Here is a 21276-nt window from a genome sequence, read left to right as displayed (position 1 = left end):
CAGTAGAGAGGTGGAGGGGTGCCCCAGGAGAGTTGCCTGCGTCTTGAACCAGAGGCCTCAATAGTGGAGGGTCCCTCGGCTGGGTTACCTGCCTCTCCCTTCTCTCAGTGTGTCTCTAGTGGGCCCACGCTCCTCTCTCCCAGCTACTCTCTCATCCCAGCCTCACCCCAGCTTCCACAGTCCAGACCGGACACTCTCTTCCACCCCAGGTGCTCCTCCCTGGCTCCTCCCCGAATCGTCAGCCACTCTCTTTGGTCCCCAGCTCTTCCCCAGGTCTGATCTCCAGCTCTTTTCCCAGCTCCCGCAGCTGCGCGCAGGAATCCCACCTCCTTCCTTCCTGCCAGCGGTTGTCCGCGGTCCCTGCCCACAGCCCCGTCCCCATTCGCCTGCGCTGGCCCACGCCCCATGAGGTACATTGCTATTGGCTGAGTCCTTTATGGGGCTCCGCCCCCTAGGCATTCACTTCTGCGATTGGGGCAGGTAGCCGTCTGTCAGCGCCGTCGCCTGGCAACGGGATTGAGCCGTTCCGGGTTGGTGGTGGGAAATCTGTGGACCGCGACTGGAAAGGCAGGTCAGGTCAGCGCTGGGGTGGAGGGCGAGGGCACCGGTGGGGTAGCGGGGAGGTCACTGGCCCGGGGGCTCTGGAAGGAGCAGCCCGGCTAGGGTAGGGATAGGGGCAATGGTCTTGGTCCCTGGAACGGACCTGGGCCCTGCCCCTCCCTGGCTGCCCGAGATTCTGTGCCCCTTGGGGTTTGGAGTGGTGGGATAGCTCTGAGGAAGGGAGGGAAAGAGGGTCAGTTGGCACAGAAGCACTCCTCACTTTCTGCCTTTCGTGTGGTTGAGATCAGAGGGTTCCTGCAGGTGTGTTCCCTAGGGTCTCCAGGGTGGAGGCCAGCTGTCGAGAAGGGGCAGAGAGTGAATGGACGCGGGAAGAACTGGGGAGCATCTGACGGAGGAGGCGAGGCAGGGGTTGTCCTGGAGTGTGTAGTGGGGTGGGTTACCTTCCTTCTTGTCTTCTGACCGCATGCTGCTCTCTGTCCCAGGAGAGTGGAGCTGATGGCTAAATTTAGGGGAGAGGAGAAGAAAGCACTCCCAGGTCAATACCCTGCAGATCAGCCAGCGGGGCCTCTGGAGGGAGGGAAGCCAACCTTGGGCAGGAGGACCAGTCACCTTCTGGCCTGCAGAACTCTGTGCATTGTGGGGCTGGCCCAGGCTCAAACTGACCCTTCACATAAGGGCTGCTGGTTCTGGGATGTAAACAGAGCTTGAACCAGATAAGGTGGCTGGAGGCTTCCCAGGAAGTGGGTACTGAGGGCCATGTGACTGCTCCCAGGACAGTGGCCCCTTGGAGATAGGGAGTCTGGGATGTCCTTGGAGGACAGGAGCCATCAGAGATGCTTTGAGAGAGTTGGCTGAGCTGTCCTAGGATGCCAGCAGAAACTGTGGCCCATTCTGCAGAAAAATGGCTCCTGGCTCCCTTCCCAGCACTGAGGGGGTTTGTTCCTTCCAAGCTGAGCTGTTTCCGTTGTTGGAAGTCGAGAACTCGACCTTCTGTTGCCTTGGGCTCATCTCTCTCTCCTTCTCTGACCTCTAGAAAGCAGAATTAAATGTTCTGTTCCCTCATTTAATCCTTTCCACCTCGTTACAGGGCTGGTGGCCCTTTCCCAATTTTACTAAGTTTCGAAGAGACTTAGTAATTTGTCCCTGGTCATAACATCAACCAATGGCAGAACTTGAACTTGGATCTGCTCATCATGGCTTACACTGTAACTTCAGAGCCTGGGGGCTTCCGTGTGGGAGGCAGGCACTCTGATTATTAGTGCATTTCACTGCCCACCCTCCCGCTCTGACCCACAGCCCCACATCTTTGGAAGCTCATTTCTCATTCCCAGCCTTACTGACATTTGGGCCAGGTACTTCTTTGTTGCAGGGGGCTGTCCTGTGCATTGCAGAGTATTTAGCAGTACCCCTGGTTTCTATCCACTAGAAGCCAGCAGCACCCTCTCTCTGGTTGTGACAGCCACACATCATTGCCAAATGTCCCCTGGGGGACAAAACTGTCCCCAGTTGAACCAAGATAAGCAGTCTGAAAGGAACATCGAGGTGTGTTCTTCTGAAAGAGGACTTGATAGATGCAAACCTGCGGAAGACTCAGACCAGTGCTGGGTTGTTTTATACACAACTTGCCAGGAAAAAAAAGTTTATCCTGCATATGGAGGTGCATCCAGTACAGTCCGTGAGGAAACCATTGCCAGGAATTGAAAGAAAGTTCAGGAATGTGCTTTTGGAGAGAAGTAGGAATGCATCATTGGAGGCCTTCGTTTCCTCCCCACAGTTGGTTACAGAGATTTCTGTCCTGATTAAAGTGAGTCTAGGCTGGAGGAACTTGGAAACGCTGTATTGCTGCCAGTGCTTCCCTCTGCCTTGCGTGGGGTGCTTTAACAGGAAGTGGGGCATCTTTGGAGCTGTTTGGAGATGCTCACCTGTGCCCTGTGGGGGTGCAGGGTTGTGTTCTTAGAGGCTGTGCATCCTCCCACCTGTCGTGGACTCCAGTCCTGTGGCTCCTGCTTACGGCTGCGACATCCCGTTCTCCCTTCTCCTTGAAAGAAAAACTGGTGTTTTTGGTGCTTCCAGGCCTTTCCCTGATGTCTCCTCCCGATGTTGTCCTGTGCCCACTGCATGCCAATGGTCTGCACCTCTGGCCCTCCCTGTTAGCATCTTTCCTAGCCCCCGTTGTTTTTCATGGGCGTCTGAGCCCCGCGGAGGCCTGGCCAGGCTACTGTTTTCAGACAACAGCGGAGGAGCCTGTTTCTGGTGGGACGGGGTGGGGGTTGGGGAGGGCTGGAAGTGAGGGGCTGGGTGGAAGCAGACGAGTGCCCCCTTGCTCTGTAGCCTGCCTCCGGTACCCTCCCCACATCAGACCTTGCCAGGATGTGGGATGATGCTCCTTTCACCCTGTGCCTTTGTGTGCACTGTCTGACTTCCCAGGTGAACTGCCTGTGGGCACCCACAGGCACCCAGCTGGAACCTGTCCCTTGGATGTTTTCTACTCTCAACCTCTGTTCTCTCTTCGCCCCAGGCCTGTTAATCCCCCGAGTTCTTGTTGGATGGGACGCCCCTGAAGCTTCTTTGTATGCCTGCCCTGTGCCGGGCATTATCTGGCCCAGGAGATGCTGTGTTACCTGTTGGAAGGAATTAGATGCCTGTGAGGATGTCAGGAAGGCCAATGTCCTGGAGGGGCTGAACCCGTGACCTCTGAGTGACAGAACCCTTGGCTGCGCTGATTCCTCAATTGTTTGACATCTGGGAACTTCTGAGGAGGGCCATTTAAGTGTTGGCAGCCTTTTAACTCCAGACTGCCCCTGAAAGAGGCTGGTATCCCCTTGGTAGAGAGACTTCTTGGTTTTGAGAGAGAAGGAAGCCTTCTCAGGATTTGCGGAATTTGAGGGGTGGCATTTAGATCGCTTCACCGTTAGAGAGGTGGAGGTGGCATTGGCTGGAGACCCTGTCCTTGCTGTCAGGTGCCTTCTGGGCTTTTTCCTTCTGGGGGGCCCTTGGAAGCCCGCCTGGATGGGTATGGCTGTCAGCTGGCCTCAAGGGTCCAGCTTTGATGTGAAGCTGTGCCAATGTCTCAAAAACCTTTCCCTCCAGGTGTTGGGAGGCCACTATCTCTTCCAGTGTTAGGTGAGTCACAGGGTTTCTCATGTCACAAACTTTCAGGTGTTCTATGAGAAGTAAAATGTGTGATTGTCTTTGTTAGAAAGACCTGGAGAGTGAAATAGAATTCACTAGGGAGCATCGTCATACGCTGACATTTTCAGGATTTCAGCAGAAACGAGAGGGGTGCAGGGAGTGTTGTGTGATAAGTGTTTTGGTGACTTGATATGTTAACACAGATTTTGAGAGAATCTCAAACCTCCCTGGTTGGGGAGGGTATGAATCTAACCATACTTTTGACTAAAGCTGTCATGATTTACTGGTAACATAAATAAAGCTGGGATGGAACCAAGCAAAAGCAAAACCACTCTTCATAGATGGATCGGGTCGCTAGCCAGGGTCCCAGGGTAACCCACAGCCCCTTTCCTGGTCAGTAGAGCAGTGGAGCGTCCCTCCTGATTATTACCCTACCCCCTCTGTTCCTCCCGCATCCTTGATGAAAAAGTATTGTCCAGTGCCCCCTCCACGCCAATGGTCACTGACTGAATGGACCCAGTCACTGACTGAATCCTCCCTTCTTTGAGCCTTCCAAGAAGACAACCCCACTCCACACTCTCACCCAGGTCCCCCCACTTCCTCACCACAGCTGACTGGAAATACAGCCTGACTACAGCCTCATCCTTAGCCAGTGGGCATTGACCTACTTGCTAGTGTGATTTCTCCTGGGCGTTGCCTTCAGACACTTAATACTTACAGCACAGGTTTGCAATAGGTAGAATATATTAAATTCATGGCAGAATTGATGATGTTCATACCTTCTTTCTGTCTTTGTTTGGCACTCTTTCCTGCTCCTTCCAGAACTGATGAGTATTTAGAAGTCAAACGACAATGGCACATCTCATCAAGTCACAAGTGTTGACTTGTGACAGGTTGTTTCTTGGGACTCTCAGAAGAGTTGATGGAGAGGATGGATCTGCCTTGGCATAGCTGCTTGAGCTGTACCTGCTGCAGGGGACCAGGCACCAGCTGGTGCCACACCCTGTATCTTAGAGATGAGGAAGGCTTCAATTAGGCTGGACCTTGAGCCCAAGGCTAGAGGTTTTCCTTCTTGACTCTTAATGCAGGTGAGAAACTTGAGAAGTGGAAGCATTTAGATCAGATGGCCCCTGAATGGCAGCCCCAAACGAGGTTGCGTAAGCCTCCATCTTCAGCCCACCTTTATAAGGGCGATACAGCCCCTCTCCAAGGAGCCTTCAGCTGGAGGCTTCCTGCTCAGTGCAGAGAGGCCCCCAGCCAGAATGGCTCCGATTAAAAAAAAAAAAAAGATGGAAACATAACAGGAGTGTTGGAGAGGATGTGGAGAAATTGGAACGCTCATGCTTTGCTGCTGGGAATGGAAAATGGAAAATAGTTTGGCAATTCCTCAAAAATCAAACATCAGGTTATATGACCCAGAAATTCCATTCCTAGGTATATCCCCCTCAAATTTGAAAGCAGGGACTCAAACAAGTACATGGACATGTATGTACACAGCAGCACTATTCACAACACCCAAAAGAAACAGCCCAGATGTCCATCAACAGGTGAATGGATAAACCAACCATGGTATCTTCACACACTGGAATATTAGTCAGTCATTAAAAGAATGATGTATTGATCATGCTATAGTATGAATGAACCTTTATTATTTTTTAAAACATTTTTATTGATTTATAATCATTTTACAATGTTGTGTCAAATTCCAGTGTAGAGCACAATTTTTCAATTATACATGAACATATATATATATTCATTGTCACATTCCTCTCTCTGTGAGCTACCATAAGATCTTGTATCTATTTCCCTGTGCTATACAGTATAATCTTGTTTATCTATTCTACAATTTTGAAATCCCAGTCTGTCTCTTCCCACCCCCCACGCCCTTGGCAACCACAAGTCTGTATTCTATGTCTATGAGTCTATTTCTGTTCTGTATTTATGCTTTGTTTGTTTGTTTGTTTTTTAGATTCCACATATCATATGGTATTTTTCTTTCTCTTTCTGGCTTACTTCACTTAGAACGACATTCTCCAGGAGCATCCATGTTGCTGCAAATGGTGTTATATTGTCGATTTTTATGGCTGAGTAGTATTCCATTGTATAAATATACCACCTCTTCGTTATCCAGTCATCTGTTGATGGACATTTAGGCTGTTTCCGTGTCTTGGCTATTATAAATAATGCTGCTATGAACATTGGGGTGAGGTGTCATCCTGAAGTAGGGTTCCTTCTGGATATAAGCCCAGGAGCGGGATTCCTGAGTCATATGGTAAGTCTATTCCTAGTCTTTTGAAGAATCTCCATACTGTTTTCCACAGTGGCTGCACCAAACTGCATTGCCACCAGCAGTGTGGGAGGGTTCCCTTTTCTCCACAGCATTTGTCATTTGTGGACTTTTGAATGATGGCCATTCTGACTGGTGTGAGGTGATAGCTCATTGTAGTTTTGATTTGCATTTCTCTGATAATTAGTGATATTGAGCATTTTTTCATGTGTCTATTGATCATTTGTATGTCTTCCTTGGAGAATTGCTTGTTTAGGTCTTCTGCCCATTTTTGGATTGGGTTGTTTATTTTCTTCTTCTTGAGTCGTATGAGCTGCTAATATATTCTGGAGATCAAGCCTTTGTCGGTTTCATTTGCAAAAATTTTTTTCCATTCCGTAGGTTGTCATTTTGTTTTACTTATGATTTCCTTTGCTGTGCAGAAGTAAATGAACCTTTAAAGTGTTATGCTGAGTGAAAAAATCCAGACCCCAAAGACCATTTATTGTATGATTTTGTTAACGTGAAATGTTCAGAATAGGCAAATCCCGAGAGACGGCATATTATTGGTTGCGAGGGTCTGGGAGGCCAGGGGACGGAATGGGGATTCAGTGCCAGTGGGTCTGGGGTTTCTTTTGGGGTGATGACAGTGTTTTAGGACTAGATAAACGTGGTAGTCTCACAATATTGGGAATATACTAAATGCCACTGAGTTGTTCATTGTAAAATGGGTAATGTTATGTTACATGAGTCTCAGCTCAGTAAAAAAAAGAAAAGAAATGTCCCAGCTGCACCCCATTTTCCCTTGAGGGTTTGAGCAGCCAGGTCTTGCTGGGCCTGTGATCCACGCTCCTCCTGCAGGGATGGCCTCTCCTCACCCACTGCCCCAACCAGCTTGCCCTGGTAGGGGACTGTGGGCTGTTGCTTTGGGGGAAGGTACTTGTCACACCAGCAATTCCACCAATGCGGGTTCCAGATAAAGTCTAAAGACAGGAATTAGGAAGTCACGACACTTTGCCCCTTAGGTGGTTTCATCTCTGACTGTGCTTTTATTATAATCCCTGGATCAGAAGGGACTGCTTTCTGTAATGAGGTCTGTGACCTGAGCAGGGCGCCTGGCTGCCTTTGGATACCAGCCTCTGTTCAGATTCCTCCAAGAGACGGGGCACTGGCTGGGATCTCATGGCTCCGTTCTCAGCCCTTTGCTTTGGCCGACGTGTTTCCCAATCACAGTGGTCTGAGAGGGGGGCTGTGATTCTTCTCATTTTACAAATAAGGAAACTGGGCACAGAGAGTTTCTGTAGCTTGCCTGAGACGGTGTAGCTAGCCAGGTGGAGCCAGCATCACAAACGAAGAACTTGTCCAACAGCCTCTTCGCTCTGAAGGCAATATTTTCAAGGCACTAATTGTATTCAAATACCTGTGATCATCCAGCCTTAGAGATCATTTTAACTTAGGTTTTTAAAAAATGAGTATTCAGATTAAAATACTGCTTTTCCTACCTTTTAGTTACATTATCTTAGAACATTTTCAAATAAAGAAATCCACTGTTGCTCGGCAATTAGGAGCAGGCTTACACGAGATGTTAGCCACTATATATAAAAATAGATTTAAAAAAAGTTTCTTCTGTATAGCACAGGGAACTATATTCAATATTTTGTAATAACCTTTAGTGAAAAAGAATGCAAAACATATATGTATATGCATGACTGGGACATTGTGCTGTACACCAGAAATTGACACACTAACTGTACATAAATAAATAAATAAATAAACTAATTAATTAATTAAAAAAATTAGGAGCAGGCTTCGGGCAGTCAGAGGAGTCAGAATTGGGTTTTCCCACTTTCCTTATGTGGACCATTCATTTTCTGCCACTTTGAAGCAACATTGGTTAGCTCTGCTGTGTTTTAGCTGCATTTTACAACCAAATCAATATGGATTAACTTGACCATTTGTTTCCTAGGGTTGGTACCTTTTGACTTCTCTCTCTAACTGGGTGCTAACTTTTCCTCTGCAGAGAATCCCGCCAGCTAGAAGTACAGATGGGAAACAGCAGGAGTCACCCGGGGCAGGGTCTCAGCTCACAGTTTCTTCCTGAGGAGCAGGCCGAGATTGACAGGTTGTTTGATGCTCTGTCATCGGAGAAACCCAGCTCAAATACGTCACCCAGATCCTTCTCTCTGCAGGCACTGAAGGCAAGAGTTACCCTCGGTGGTTTGTGTTTATTTGGAGCAGGGGTCAGGCCAAAGTTGGCTGTCTGGTCCTGTAAGACAGATGTGTGGGGACACTGAGAACCGTGTTTTCTGTAAAGGGACAGATAGTACCTGTTTTCGGTTGTGTGGGCTCTGTGGTCTCTGTTGCACCTACAGCAGTGTTTTGGGAACATTTCCACCCTGAGGTTGACTGGAGGGGCTGGCCTGCTTCCTGTCTCTGGGACCATCGTTTCCTGATTTCCTTGCGGACAGGAGACAGGTTGCCCTAGCTTTATTTGTGGGTCCAATAACTGCAAAGTTTCAAGCCTGCCTTAGCCTTGAGGATTCGTAAGCATTTGATGTCCTGGGAATTTTGTGGTTTTTGTTACAAAATAGCCAAGTTTCAGATTCAAGGGTCATCTGATGAGGAGTTAAAACTGCCCTTTTCCCCATCTTTTGGCCCCATTTCATGGGGCCTTTAACCGCATGTTTGAGTGTTCAGACAGAATGAGGCAATGGCAAAGAGATACCATCAGCCCATCTTCCTGGGTGTTGGGGAAGCCACGCAATGTGGGGAGGCATTTGAGAGGCTCCTCTTATAGAACATGAAGAATGGGAGCCGATAGCATTGGGCTGCCCCAACATCCTCACCTTCCAGTAGAGGAAACTGGCTGGGGAGGTTATTGGAGTCACAGATCCGTGTGTGTGTGTATCTCCACTAGAGCAAAAGCACCCTGGTCTTCTGGGTCACCCCCTAAGCTGGAGCAGACAAAACCAGACAGACCAGTTAGGGACTTGACTGCAGAGTTGGTGACAACCTTCACAAGTATTTATTAAAATAAACAGAGATGGAGGAGGGATGGTATAGCTCCGTGGTAGAATGCATGCTTAGCATGCATGAGGTGCTGGGTTCAATCCCCAGTACTGCCAATAAACAAACAAACAAACAAACAAACCTAATTACCTCCTCCTCTCCCCTGTGCACACACAAAAAAAGATGAATAGAGTTAAAAGTTGATCAGAAAAGCTTGGCGACCGAATCTAGGTTCCTTTGGGAGGGAATTAACAGCTACTCTTCAGGAGAACTTTGAAAACACTGACAGAAGTAGGAAGACTCTTACTAAGCAGTGATCTTGGGAACCGGCTTCCCAAGAACCACAGAATGTTGTCACTGCGTAGACATGGTGAAGTTGTTTTGGAAGTATTCAGTGTTCAGATCCTACTGATTTAGTTCATGATTTACTTTCTCTCACCATGTATTTGCATATCCCTGGACCAAATAAGATTTGATGTTGGAGTCAAAGAGAAAAGGATATTTACAGAATATTACTGCAAGACAGCGAAGAACTAGATTTTAAGTTTAAGGAGAAATTGATGAAAAATGCATATTGAGCATAAAGGACTTGGATAAGAAGCAAAAGCTCACTGATATATTTGGAAATTCCTAATACAGAGGAGACCAATTTTACCACTACACAGTCATGTGTTCCATGTCATAATAAATTCAGGCCTGCAAATGACAGCTACTAAAATCTAGAATGGAGAAGATGTTGTAAGCAGAGTGAGGAGCAGATAATGTCCGGAGGCAGGAATGACATGGCCCTTCTGGGGAGACTGGGAAGTTTGGAGGGCAGGATGGGAATAGATTATGGAAGAGTCTGATGGCCAAGATGAGCCATAAGCCAGAACATGTTAGGTATGTGTGTCCTGGGGTGGTGTGATGCTCTTAGGTGGGGACAGATGGTGCATGTAGGATTTAGGAAGGTTGTGTGCAGGTAGCAGTGGTTGGTCTTGGTCCCCTAGATATTTTTCCATCATCCCTACTGGGTTTGACTCACACCCTGTCTGGCCTTTTCTCCTGCTTGTCCCCACAGAATCATGTTGGGGAAGCACTCCCCTCGGAGATGGTCACCAGACTATTTGAGGGCATGCGGAGGGTTGACCTGATGGGGAAGGTAAAGGGGCCTAGTGAGAATGTCTCCCAGGAGCAGTTCACAGTGTCCATGTCCCACCTGTTAAAAGGAAACTCTGAGGAGAAGAGTCTCGTGATCATGAAAATGATTTCTGCCACAGAAGGTCCCGTGAAGGCAAGAGAAGTCCAAAAGGTAAGAGGCCTCCTTTGCAGCCATCCCAGGCAGTCTTGGTGTACGCACGTCAGGGACCAAGGATGATTAAACAGCGGATGGAGGCATTGTGGAGAGGTCTACCGCTGGGGGACCCTAGACCATGTAACTGGTCAAGGTCCGAACCCTTGGACAAAGAGGCTTTGGCCAACTAACCAGCCAAGGGTATCGTTAGAATAATGAATAACTACATAAGTTACATGATCTTTTCCCACATGGTGGCCCATGACAGTTGGTCTTGAAGAGATAAAACCCTCTTCCCCACGTTGATATGATATAGGTCACAGGTCACAACAGAAATGTGATTAATGGTAAAATTGTGGTTTTCAAGTTTACAGAGGATCTGGTTGGCTCTGTGGTACACGTGCTAAACTACAGACAGGAGCTGAGAGGCTGGACTCAGAAGCAAGCCCTAGGTTCCCTGCCCAGGGTGCAGGTGCTGGCTGCTCAGCTGATCTCCGAGATGAAGCTTCCAGGCAAGTGCCCTGCATCAGATCTTAGACCTTGGCATCGAAGAGTGGTCCATGCTGTTTCGACTACTGTAGCCTTGTAGTAAAAATTTGAAATCAGCAAGCATGGGTCTTCCAACTTTGGAGGACTATTTAGATTATCTAATCAGTTGACATACAATTGTTCATAGTATTTCCTTATAATCCTTGTTTCTGCAAGGTTGGTAGTGATGTCCCGACTTTCATTTCTGATTTTTGTCATTTGAGTCTTCTCTTTTTCTCTTGGTCATTCTAGCTAAAGATTTGTTCACTTTTTGTCATTCCCAAAGAGCCAACCTTTTTGGTTTTGTGGATTTTCTTTGTTTAATCTATTTCATTTATCATCACCCAAGTCTTTTATTTCCTTTTCTTCTGCTTCTGTTAGATTTAGTTTGGTTTTCTTTTTCTAGTTTCTCGAGGTAGAAGGTTAGGTTATTGATGTGAGATCTCCTTTTTCGTATAGGCATTTGTGGCTGTAAATTTCCCTCTAAGCAGTGCTTTAGCTGAACCCTGTAAGTTTTGGTATATTGTGTTTGTTTTCATTCATCTCAGTATTTTCTAACTTCCCTCATGATTTCTTCTTTGGCCTATTGGTTATTAGAGGTATATTCTTTAATTTCTACATGTTTGTGAATTTCCCCACTTGCCTTCTGTTACTGACTTATAATTTCATTACATTGTGGTTGAAAAAATACGTTATATGATTTTAGTTCTTTTAAATTTATCGGGGCATGTTTTATGGCCTAATGTATGGTCTGTTCTGGAGAATGTTCCATGTACACTTGAGAGGAATATGTATTCTATTGTTGGCTGAGAAACTGTATATTTAAATTTACTTGGGATTTAAAAATACCTTGTGGTGAATCTCTTTATAAAGTAGACTTGTTTTATAAAAGTTTTACTTTACTGTAAAGCTGTATTTTTAAACAGTTTGAAAAACTAAGTGAGGGATTTAGATTTTTTTGGTTTTGTTTTATTTTATTGAAGTATATTTGATTTACAATATTGTGTTAGTTTCTGGGGTACAACAAAGTGAGTCAGTTGTACATATACATACATTCTTTTCAATTATGGTTTGTTACAAGGTATTGAATATAGTTCCTTGTGCTATACAGTAGGATCTTGTTGTTTATCTATTTTATATATAGTAGTGTGTACCTGTTAAACTCCTATTTTATGCCTCCCCCATCCCCTTTCCCCTTTGGTAACCTTAAGTTCGTTTCCTATGTCTCTGAGTCTATTTCTGTTTCATAAATAAGTTCATTTGTGTCATATTTTAGATTCCACATATAAGTGAAATCATATGGTATTTGCCTTTCTCTTTCTGGCTTACTTCACTTAATATGATAATCTCTAGGCTCATCGATGTTGCTATAAATGACATTATTTCATTCTTTTTTTATGGCTGAGTAGTATTCCAGTGTGTGTGTTTGTGTGTGTGTGTGTGTATACACACACCACATCTTTATCCATTTGTCTGTTGATGGACATTTAAGTTGCTTCCACATTTTGGCTATTGTTCATAGTGTTGCTATGAACATGGGGGTGCATATATCTTTTCGAATTACAGTTTTCTGTGGATGTATGCCCAGAGTGGGATTGCTGGATCATATGGTAACTCTATTTTTAGTTTTTTTACAGAGTTGCCATACTGTTCGCCATAGTGACTGCACCAATATACATTCCCTAATGAGGTATTTGAACTTGGAAAGAAAAATAACATAATATATGATACCCTGATATACATATGAAGTGCCAGTAGTTTGTCTTCTGACATCACAGCTGTTCTTAGTGGGTAAGAGATGGAAAGCAGGATGACGGATGCTTGTTGGAAACAATTAGGCATAATTTGTAGTTAATGAAACTCCTCTTCCCACATAAACTAGAGGGGTTCCCAGAAAGTTACCAACCTCTGCCCTGACTTGGCTGGAGGATAGCATGCTTCTAAATCCTTTCCAGATGACTTTGTTAGGACTAGTGGCTTTTGGTGTAGCTCTCTCAGGAAGGACTACTGGGGAGTTTTGGGGCCTTGGCATAAGGGTGTAGCTATCTCCTGGGGACTCTGAAATGCAGCTTGGAGCAGAGAGAAAAGATAGAGCATTGATGTTGAATTGTTCAGATGATCACTGTCCAACAGAGATAGAATGGAAGCACCAAAGCATACCACATGTGAAATCGTATTCTAATAACCACGTGAAAATAGCAAAAGAAACACGTGAAATTAATTTTAAGAATATGTCCAAAATATATTTAACATTGGCTATCAATGTAAAAAAAATGATCAAGACATTTTACATTCTTTTTTCTTTCCATGCCAAGTCTTTGAAATTGGGTGTGTGTTTTACACTTACCGCGCATCTCAGTTCAGATGAATGGTGCATCTCAGTTCAGATGAACCGTGCACAGGGCTCCCCTGCTGGACCTGGCAGTTTAGGTAAGTGATAGGAGATGTAATTGCCCACTTGTACTGTTTTCTCTTCCCCTAGATGGCGAGAAGCTTCTGGGGCCTGAGCAGCTGGCACATGACTGTGACCGAGCGGTGATCGAGGACTGGGTGTTCAGAACCCCCCACGTGGCCATGTTTCTGAGCGTGGTCATCCACAGAGGCTTTCTCCTGCGCTTGTCCCTCGATTTGGCTACCCTGATCCCTGAGCGCCAAGTGGACCTGGGGCAGGAGTTTGCAAGCATCCTGGATGTCCTATCCGTTGTCTACATCAACTCCCACCTGCCCAGGGAGTGGCGGCACCGCTGGCGCCTGCTATTTGCGTCCGAGCTCCACGGGCACAGTTTTGCCCAGCTCTGTGGGCGCATCACACACCAGGGGCCCTGTGTCATGCTGCTGGAGGACTGCGACAGCCATGTGTTTGGTGGCTTTGCCTCCTGCTCCTGGGAGGTCAAGCCTCAGTTTCAAGGTAAGACTTGGCCACCAAAACCCCAGGTGGTAGCATAGTGCTCCTTACAGGATCTGGTCAGATGGCTGCAGCCTGGAGACCTCTGAGCACCGACAAAGGATGCATGTGTTTCTTCCATCTCCTCCCCCAAGTGTTTTCCTAGATGTGTTTGGGAAGCTGGTGACACACAGGGCTTCTGTATGGTGGTTTAACACTTCGTGGATTTCTTTATAGATTCTGGCTGTAGGGTCAGGTAAGCAGGAAAGGGATCCTCACCCCTGGATTTCAGATGAGGAAATGGCGTCTCAGCATCATTAAAGGGTGCCAGGTCCAGGCCACAGGAGAGGCTGGGTCGTGGATGCCGTGTGAGGGACCAGGAGACGCCAGCTCTTTCAGGTGGAGGTGTGTTTTCCCTTGAGGAACTGTCTTCCTTTCCTGGAATCACCTCTGTGTACGTGCTTTGCTGCTTCTGCCTGCAGTTTTTCTGTTTTGTGCTTTTGCTGGAGATTGGAAGCTCTGTGCCAGACCTTGAATGCCCTGGATGGAAGGCCCTAAGTAAATCCTTCTGCTCCTCAAAGAAGGTGCTCCGATAAGAGCTTTTAAAGGGCTCTTTTAAAACACTCACCTCCTGGTAGTGGGCTGTCCTCATACTCAGAGGTGAACCTTCCTTCACAAGATTGATGTCACTGCATGTTTCCCAGTGTGTGGCCTGGGCTGCCCGGGTCTGTTCTCATGAGGTCTCCTGGGGGCCAGTGGCTATGAGACGGAGGGCTTTTCCTAGTGACTCTGAGCAGCCAGATCCAGGCCCACCCTCACTGTCCTGGGCCAAATGAGACGGCCTGGCCGTAGCAGTTCGGGGCGGTGGGTGAAGGGATGGGACTAATACCCTCCACGCTGAGTCAGCAGAAGGGAGGACCCAAGGTTCTGAGATGTGAAAGACTGGGTAGAAATGCCCCATGCCCCTCTGGGGCGGGGTCTGCACATCAGAACCACACTGTCATCAGTTGCTGTTTATTCTTCCTGTGCCCCCCTCCCCCGCCTCCCCTTTTCTCCACCCTGCTCTCCCCTGTGTTATTGCAGGTGCCTTCTAACTGGCCCTCAGCTCTTAGTCTCACCAGTCCAGTCCCTTTGCCACATCCCAGTATACCCAGTGTGGTGCTCTTCCCCTGGGGACCCTCGGACAGTCCCCTCAGTGTGCTCAGAATGGCACTCCCTTTATCTTCAGCCTCACACCCCTCCTGCTCTCCTGCACTCAGTGCTCAGTCTCACCGAACTACCTGCAGTTACCAGAATAGGCTGCACTCTCTTCTCAGGACTTGGCACACATCCTTCTCCCTCTTCCACCTGTTTGCACAGTCAGCTCCTTGTCGGGACCCAGTCCAGGGTTCCCTCCTCCAGGAAGCGTTCTGGACCGCACGAGGGCCGTGCGCTCCTTGTGGTCCTGTGTCAGACTGCATGCCTCTGGAATTGTTCCCATCTTCCCTGCACTAAAGAGAGCTTCTGTCAGCTGGGGAGCCGTGTCCAGGTGCAGAGGCGCCATTGTGGGAAAGGTTTTAGCAGCAGTGGGTGGCTATTGTCTGGGATGGGTGGAAGGGATCATGAAGTGACTGTTGGGAGCCTCTATCCTTGAGGTCTGGTTGTTTCCAGAATTTGGTTTTCTCTAGGTTTTAATCTAGTTGCTGCTACCAGCCCTCCCCTGCTGTTTCAGGGTCCATAAGACTGCTCACACATCAGTGTTGTACTAGGGGGACTCGGGGACTCAGCACATGGCTGTCATCACAGCAGGTTTATCACAGTGCCAGGATGCAGAGCATGATCCGCCCAGGGGACGGGTGTGAGGGGTGAGGTCCAGGGGAGCCCGGCTCCAGTCTCCAGCTTCTCCCCTGGGGAGTTGCACAGGACACACTTAACTCCCCCAGCAGCACGTTGTGACAGCACATGTGCGGTGCTGTCCATTAGGGACACATTAGAGATTCAGTGCTCAGTGTTTTTACTGGGGGCTGGTCACGTGAACACCCTCTTCCTGACATGCACGCAAACTCCAGACTCCCAGCAGGAATCTGGCATGAACCACACTGTTTGTACACACGGTTTAGGCACAGGGAGCCACTCGTCAGTCCTGGGAGTGGGGGAGCCGTCTCCAGATCCAAATTCCTGGATACCAGCTGAGGGCTGACCTTGGAAGCAGGCCTTTCTGGAGACCCCAGTCTTAAGCCTGCTGTGGGCGCTTCTGCACACCTACCTCTCCCTGTCACAGTGTCACAGTGAGGGGGAGTCTGGGGAGTGACAAACTGGGGCTTATGTGGTTGGAGGTGCTGCATTAGGATGTGGAAAAACTCCGAGAATCATTATTGTAGATAAAACTTCCACTTCTTCCAGCTCCTTTAATATTAACTCAAGGTCAGCTCTGCTGTGTCTTAATGTTTTATTAACAAGCAAAATTCATCTTGAAGAACTGTGGAAACCATGCAGTTACCAAGTTTTCAAACTTGAGCTCATTCTGTTATGAAGCATGAGTTTGGAATTCCAGCAGAGGGCAACCTAGCTTCACAAATTGTGGTCAAGTTCAGCACGTTCTTGTCCGTTTGTCCAGAAATTGTCACCTTGAATAGCTGAGCCTTGAAGTGACGTGACAGCCACAGGGTCACTTCATTCTCATTTCTGTTGTCCGTGGGACAACTGAAGGCCTGAGGCTCAGGGCTCAGCACACAGCCACTGAGTCCCGCTCTGTCCTGGGCTAGATGCTTAACGTTACTCTCTGGGCCTTGGTTCCTCAGAACCGTGGGGAACTGCAGCTTGTAAACCATCAGGCAGTGCGTGTTGTTGACATTTTGAGAGTCGGATGAGGAGCCCTTCTGTGGGATTGATGTTTTTGCAGGTCGTGTGACTCCTTCGTCCTTGCCCTGCACCCTAGAGGGTCATCTTCTCCATGTGGCCGTCCCCTCAGAGCATGGACCTAAGGATGGACTAGAGTGGGGTCTTTTGTAGCCAAGGGGCCTACACTCTGTGTCACCTCACTTAGCATCCAGGACCCAGTAAATATTGATTGAAAGTCAGCCTTAGGATTGCAAGGCCAAGTGCCCGGAGCTGCAGGTGGGCCAGACAGTTCCCTGAGTCCAAACCTAACCTTCTAGGGGCACATGGACTCAAGCCTAAGTCCTTAGCCTGGAGGGAATCCCTGACTCCAGGGACCCTTGAAGGAGCTAAGTCTCTGCAGAGGTCCCCCCAGGGCCCATCTGGATTAGAGGCCTAAGTGTTACTGGTCCTGATTGTCAGTCCAGACCCATCTCCTGGTGAGGTCTGTCCTCCCCAAGGCCCCTCAGGGATTCATATCCCCTTTGGTGTCTGCCCTCCACATTTGTGCTCCTTGTCTACTTTCTGGAATTCCCTTCCCACCTAATGGATGGCCTGACCCCTAAGTACCTGAGCTCAGTCTTGTGTCAGGTGCCCTCACATTGTCACCATGAGGGAACAGTTCTTCAGGCCAGGATCTCATCACTCTGGGGAGCATCTCTGGTCTGGCTCCTACCTAGCCAGGAACTCCCTGGGTCAGGCTCAACCTGCATCCCTTTCCCTAGTGAGTGAATCAGAGAAGGGAGGATTCTCTGAGACTGAGGATGCTGTTCATTTCCAGAGTTTTGACTGGTACCACCTTTGAATGGTGATGTGCCCATGTCTGTGCCTTGGGTGAAGTTCTGATCACCTTTCACTGTGTATCCCCTTCCCTCCCTAGGGGCAACTGTGTCTGCAGGTGTCCTTTTCTCTCTGGATGATGTGCTCTTTTAGGCTGGGGCCAGCCGCACACAGCGTGATGTGCCTACCTGAGGCTGCGTGAATGCCAGGCCGGTACCATTGTCCTTAAGAGGAGACTGCATTTTGTGAGTCTGGGGAGCCATGGGCAGAGCTCCCAACTCCGCTCTCCTGGGTGGCGCTAGCAGGCAACAGCAAGCAGGTGTCACGCTCTTTTTCAGTGGTCACTCTCACGCCGCACCCCAAGTTCATCCTCTGGATCTCCAGGCAGTTACAGGGTCTAGGAACCTGCCCCCAGCGTCTGGGAACCCCATGCACACTGAGGACCTGTGCAGGAAGCCTGTGAGCTCAACCTTCTGAGCTGGGGCCTGTCTCCTGCTTCGTTCTGTGCCTGGCTCCGATGGATGATCCTGCTTCTTTTTGCTCTGGTCACTTTCAGGGGATGACAGGTGCTTCCTGTTCTCCATCTTCCCCCGCATGGCCGTGTATACCTGCACGGGCTACAATGACCACTATATGTACCTGAATCACGGGCAGCAGACCATCCCAAATGGACTGGTAAGGGCAGGGTATGTCCCCCACTTCGTGATGTCCACTGGGATGGAACGACCCTGATGTGCCCCCAGACACTCCACTGTGCATCAGGGTAGCCGTGTATGGTTGGTTCCATGCGCATGCGCAGTCAGTTCCTTCTGCCTGGGGCTCAGGGCGGTGATGCCACGAGCGACAGCTAGGACAGAATTTCTATCAGAAAAACGGGGCCTCTGTTGGAGCGTTTCTGAGGTTTGTGTGCAAAGGACGGATTTGGCCAATTTTCCTGGTCTATGACCTTCATGGCTGGAGACGCCGCCCTGCCACATGCCTGGGCCATGAGCCAGGGGTGGTGCCACGCTGGGACTGGGCTCCCTGGACCCATCCTGACTTGTCTGCTCCAAGCTCCAGCCTCAATTTGGCCACAGGAAGGAGAGGATGAGGGTGAAGGCCAAGGGCGGTAGAGAGGGTGGGGCGAGGGGGACAGGGCTGGGCTGGGCGCTCACGCAGTTGCTTAGTTTGGGTGAGAAATGTGTCTGCTGGCAGCATCAGCCTATTTCTTTTCCCTGCTTTGAAACAAAAAGCACCTCTTGGGATAATCCAGGCCTGTGCCTGGAGAGCCGAGGGTGCAGGAGTCTCGTCCACTTGTCTGCATGCAGAGGGCCCCCTGCTCCTTCCCAGGCTCACTGTGCGGCTCCCGTGGGGCCACCTGATGACCCAGATGCCTCCCAGAAAGGGCAGTTGTGTGACGACGGGGCAAGGGCCTTGGCCTCAGAAGCAGCACCCAGTGGGTCCCCAGTGGTTGTCAGTAATGGACTGAAGGGGAGAAGTGGCCCTGAGGTCGGCTGCATTTCCTGCCCTGGTCTCTTGCTCAGCGCTAGCTCCCAGGCCCAGGGCCCCGGGGAGAGGCGGTGGTGGAGGTGGCACCCAGAGCAAGCAATCAGAGAGAATGAACAGCAGTTCTGGCTTCCAGCCAGCAGTGTGCCGAGTGGTTCCTACCTTCACCAAGGCTGCTTCCTCCTCCCCTCCTTGCCGTGGGCTGCACTGAGTAAGGGACATACCTGCTGGAGCACAGCGCCCTGGGTCCCGGTCCTGGTCCTGGCAAGGATCAGCATCCCTGTCGGGGGGCCCGGACACAGGTTTCCCAGCATCAAGTGCTGCGTAGACTTCTTATTTTACTGGTTTAAGTCTGTAGGCCTGATGGTCTGTGTTTTTTTGTCCTTTGCTGTCACCTGTATTTCCTGCCAGTGCAGCCCCATGAGAAAGTGGGAGTCAGGACACCTTGATGAGTTCTCTAGTAACTTGTAATGGGATACTTAAATTGCACCAATCTATATATTTCACAGTTAAAAAAAAAAAAACAACAAGGAAGAAAACCGCATTCATTCCTTCTCTGCCCCGTCTCAGCCAGCATGAAGGCTTGTGTGGGCTGAGGGTGTCTGATGCTTTGCAGGGCATGGGCGGGCAGCACAGTTACTTCGGGCTGTGGATCGATGTTGATTTCGGGAAAGGACACAGCAAGGCCAAGCCCACTTGCACCACGTACAACAGCCCTCAGCTGTCGGCCCAGGAGGACTTCCGGTTCGAGAGGATGGAGGTGTGGGCGGTGGGAGACGCCTCGGTGACACAGCCGGTAAGTGTGGGGGACATTTCTCCACTTTCTCGACTTTACTTCTTTTCTTCCTCCATCTAGAGATGGTTTATTCCACATTTGTTTCCAGCAGCTGTTCTGGCCAGGGGATGCCGGTGGGTGCAGAACAGAGCTGGGAGTCCTTTCTGGGATCTGTGGGGGTCTAGTAGAAAGACTCACCTAGGGAGGTGGGATCCCGAGTTATGGGGGGCTTGTCTGCAAGAAAAGCAGGGTCTGGGGTTCCCTGTCATTCCAGGGTTCTGTGATGAGGCATTGTTGGGCCCCCGCATCTGCCCCTGCACCTCATCACTTCACCAAGAGGGCGTCCCCGGTTAGGGGGCACTCAGTAGGGGAGCTAGATCCCCCACCAAGTTTTTCTTATGGCAGCAGTAGGATCCTGATTCCACTCTGATAAGCTTCACACCAGTGGGGCATGACTTACTTTTGGTCATTGAACGCACCCACTCTTCCTTTCCTCCCAAGGTCAAGAGCAGCAAGAGCATTCTGGACGTGGACCTTGAGGCCCAGAGCCTGTTGGAGATCAGTGGGCGGAGTCGCCACAGTGAAGGGCTCCGGGAGGTCCCAGAGGAGGACCAGTGATGGGGAGCCCCCAGCGTGGGCCTTCCTTGAGCTGGAGCACAGCGCCCCCAGAGAGCGCACAGCCTGAAAACCCTCCCCCACCCCGAGCCGGCTTAACTTTAACATAACGTGTGCTGGTCATGTCCAGGTGGTCCTGGTGTGCTTAATCAGACAAAGTAAAGTTCCTCTGATGCCGTCCATCAATTAGTGGGTGTACCTGCTCCAGAAATCCTTAGTGTCACATTAGCAACTTGATTCTTACACTTCTCTCATTTCGTATGGATGAGCTCAGAAGAAGCTGAGACCTGCTGGGATTAGCTAGTGTGTGTTGGGCATTTGGGTTCTTGCTGTTGGAGGGAGGGGACCCACCCGCCAGGAGTCGCTTGGCCTCTGCTCAGGCCTCCCAGGCCAAAGCCCTGATGTTCCATTTCTACTGGTAAAGGGCAGTGATGTGAATCTGGATGCTTTGGGGAACAGCTTCCTATGACATGGAATTTCTGTATTTTTAAAAAAGCACTAACAGTGTACTAATGGGGGAAATAGCAGAGGGTTTTGAGGATAACAGTAGCATGGGGCTTCAGTAGGTAGTGAATTATCCCTATTGACAGAGCTCTTCAAGAAGCTTTCACATCTGCTTTTTCAGTTTTTAAATGAATCTGTGCTGTGAGCAAAGGGGAAAACTGGGAGAGCTACAGAGAAGCGAGGTCGGGGTGCTCTTACTGATTTAAATATGGGGACACTCGGGGCCCTAAGGCTGAGAGTCCTGTTCGTACGTGTACTGCTGGCCGTAGGAGTTAGTGGTCGAGAAACCTGCGTGGGCTCCTGAATTCCTGGTGCTGCCCCCAGAGGGGAGGATGGGTAGTGGATTTGCTTTCAGCAAACCCCAGCGATCCGTAAACGGTAAGGAAGATGGGCCACCTCCCGTCCAGTCCCTCCGAGGCAGTCTGAAGAAACTCCAAGGGCTCATCTCCAAGACGTGTGCCTCTGCCTTTGCCTTTTGCTACACGTTAATCTTCTGCAGATCTGATGAAAATGCTGCATTATTAGAGTTTGCCTCAATTATAAGCCATAGTAAACGGAACTGTTCGCATTTTGCAGGTTCTGCATTTTCTACCAGGAGGCTGATCAAA

The 21276-nt window shown here is 49.2% G+C and overlaps 1 protein-coding gene across 6 annotated transcripts; it reads left to right on the top strand.

Annotated features, from left to right (window-relative positions):
• Window positions 1-489: 489 nt before the first annotated feature.
• Window positions 490-20289, top strand: MEAK7 (MTOR associated protein, eak-7 homolog). 6 transcript variants are annotated; one of them, XM_006207555.4, is made up of 8 exons: window positions 490-571; window positions 7980-8157; window positions 10029-10259; window positions 10609-10753; window positions 13252-13677; window positions 17846-17964; window positions 19391-19570; window positions 20051-20289. In XM_006207555.4, the coding sequence occupies exons 2-8, from the start codon at window positions 8005-8007 to the stop codon at window positions 20165-20167; spliced, it is 1371 nt and encodes a 456-aa protein (XP_006207617.1). In that variant the 5' UTR covers window positions 490-571; window positions 7980-8004; the 3' UTR covers window positions 20168-20289. The 6 variants fall into 6 exon arrangements, with proteins under 6 accessions (XP_006207617.1, XP_072823942.1, XP_015097450.1 ...); XM_072967841.1 differs by having other exon boundaries at window positions 511-567; XM_015241964.3 differs by having other exon boundaries at window positions 524-576.
• Window positions 20290-21276: the final 987 nt, after the last annotated feature.

This window comes from Vicugna pacos, chromosome 9 (assembly GCF_048564905.1).
Source record: "Vicugna pacos chromosome 9, VicPac4, whole genome shotgun sequence".
In the NCBI taxonomy this organism is placed as follows: domain Eukaryota; kingdom Metazoa; phylum Chordata; class Mammalia; order Artiodactyla; family Camelidae; genus Vicugna; species Vicugna pacos.
The sequence above is the reverse complement of the archived record's forward strand: the minus strand, read 5'-3'. Positions and strand labels throughout refer to the sequence as shown.

Bases quoted from the DNA above. Each gene is read 5' to 3' on its own strand.
- MEAK7 (XM_006207555.4), top strand. From the start codon at position 8,005: ATGGGAAACAGCAGGAGTCACCCGGGGCAGGGTCTCAGCTCACAGTTT. The intron at 8,158-10,028 runs GCAAGAGTTACC...TTGTCCCCACAG, and splicing joins TCTCTCTGCAGGCACTGAAG to AATCATGTTGGGGAAGCACT. The intron at 10,754-13,251 runs GCAAGTGCCCTG...CTCTTCCCCTAG, and splicing joins CTCCGAGATGAAGCTTCCAG to ATGGCGAGAAGCTTCTGGGG.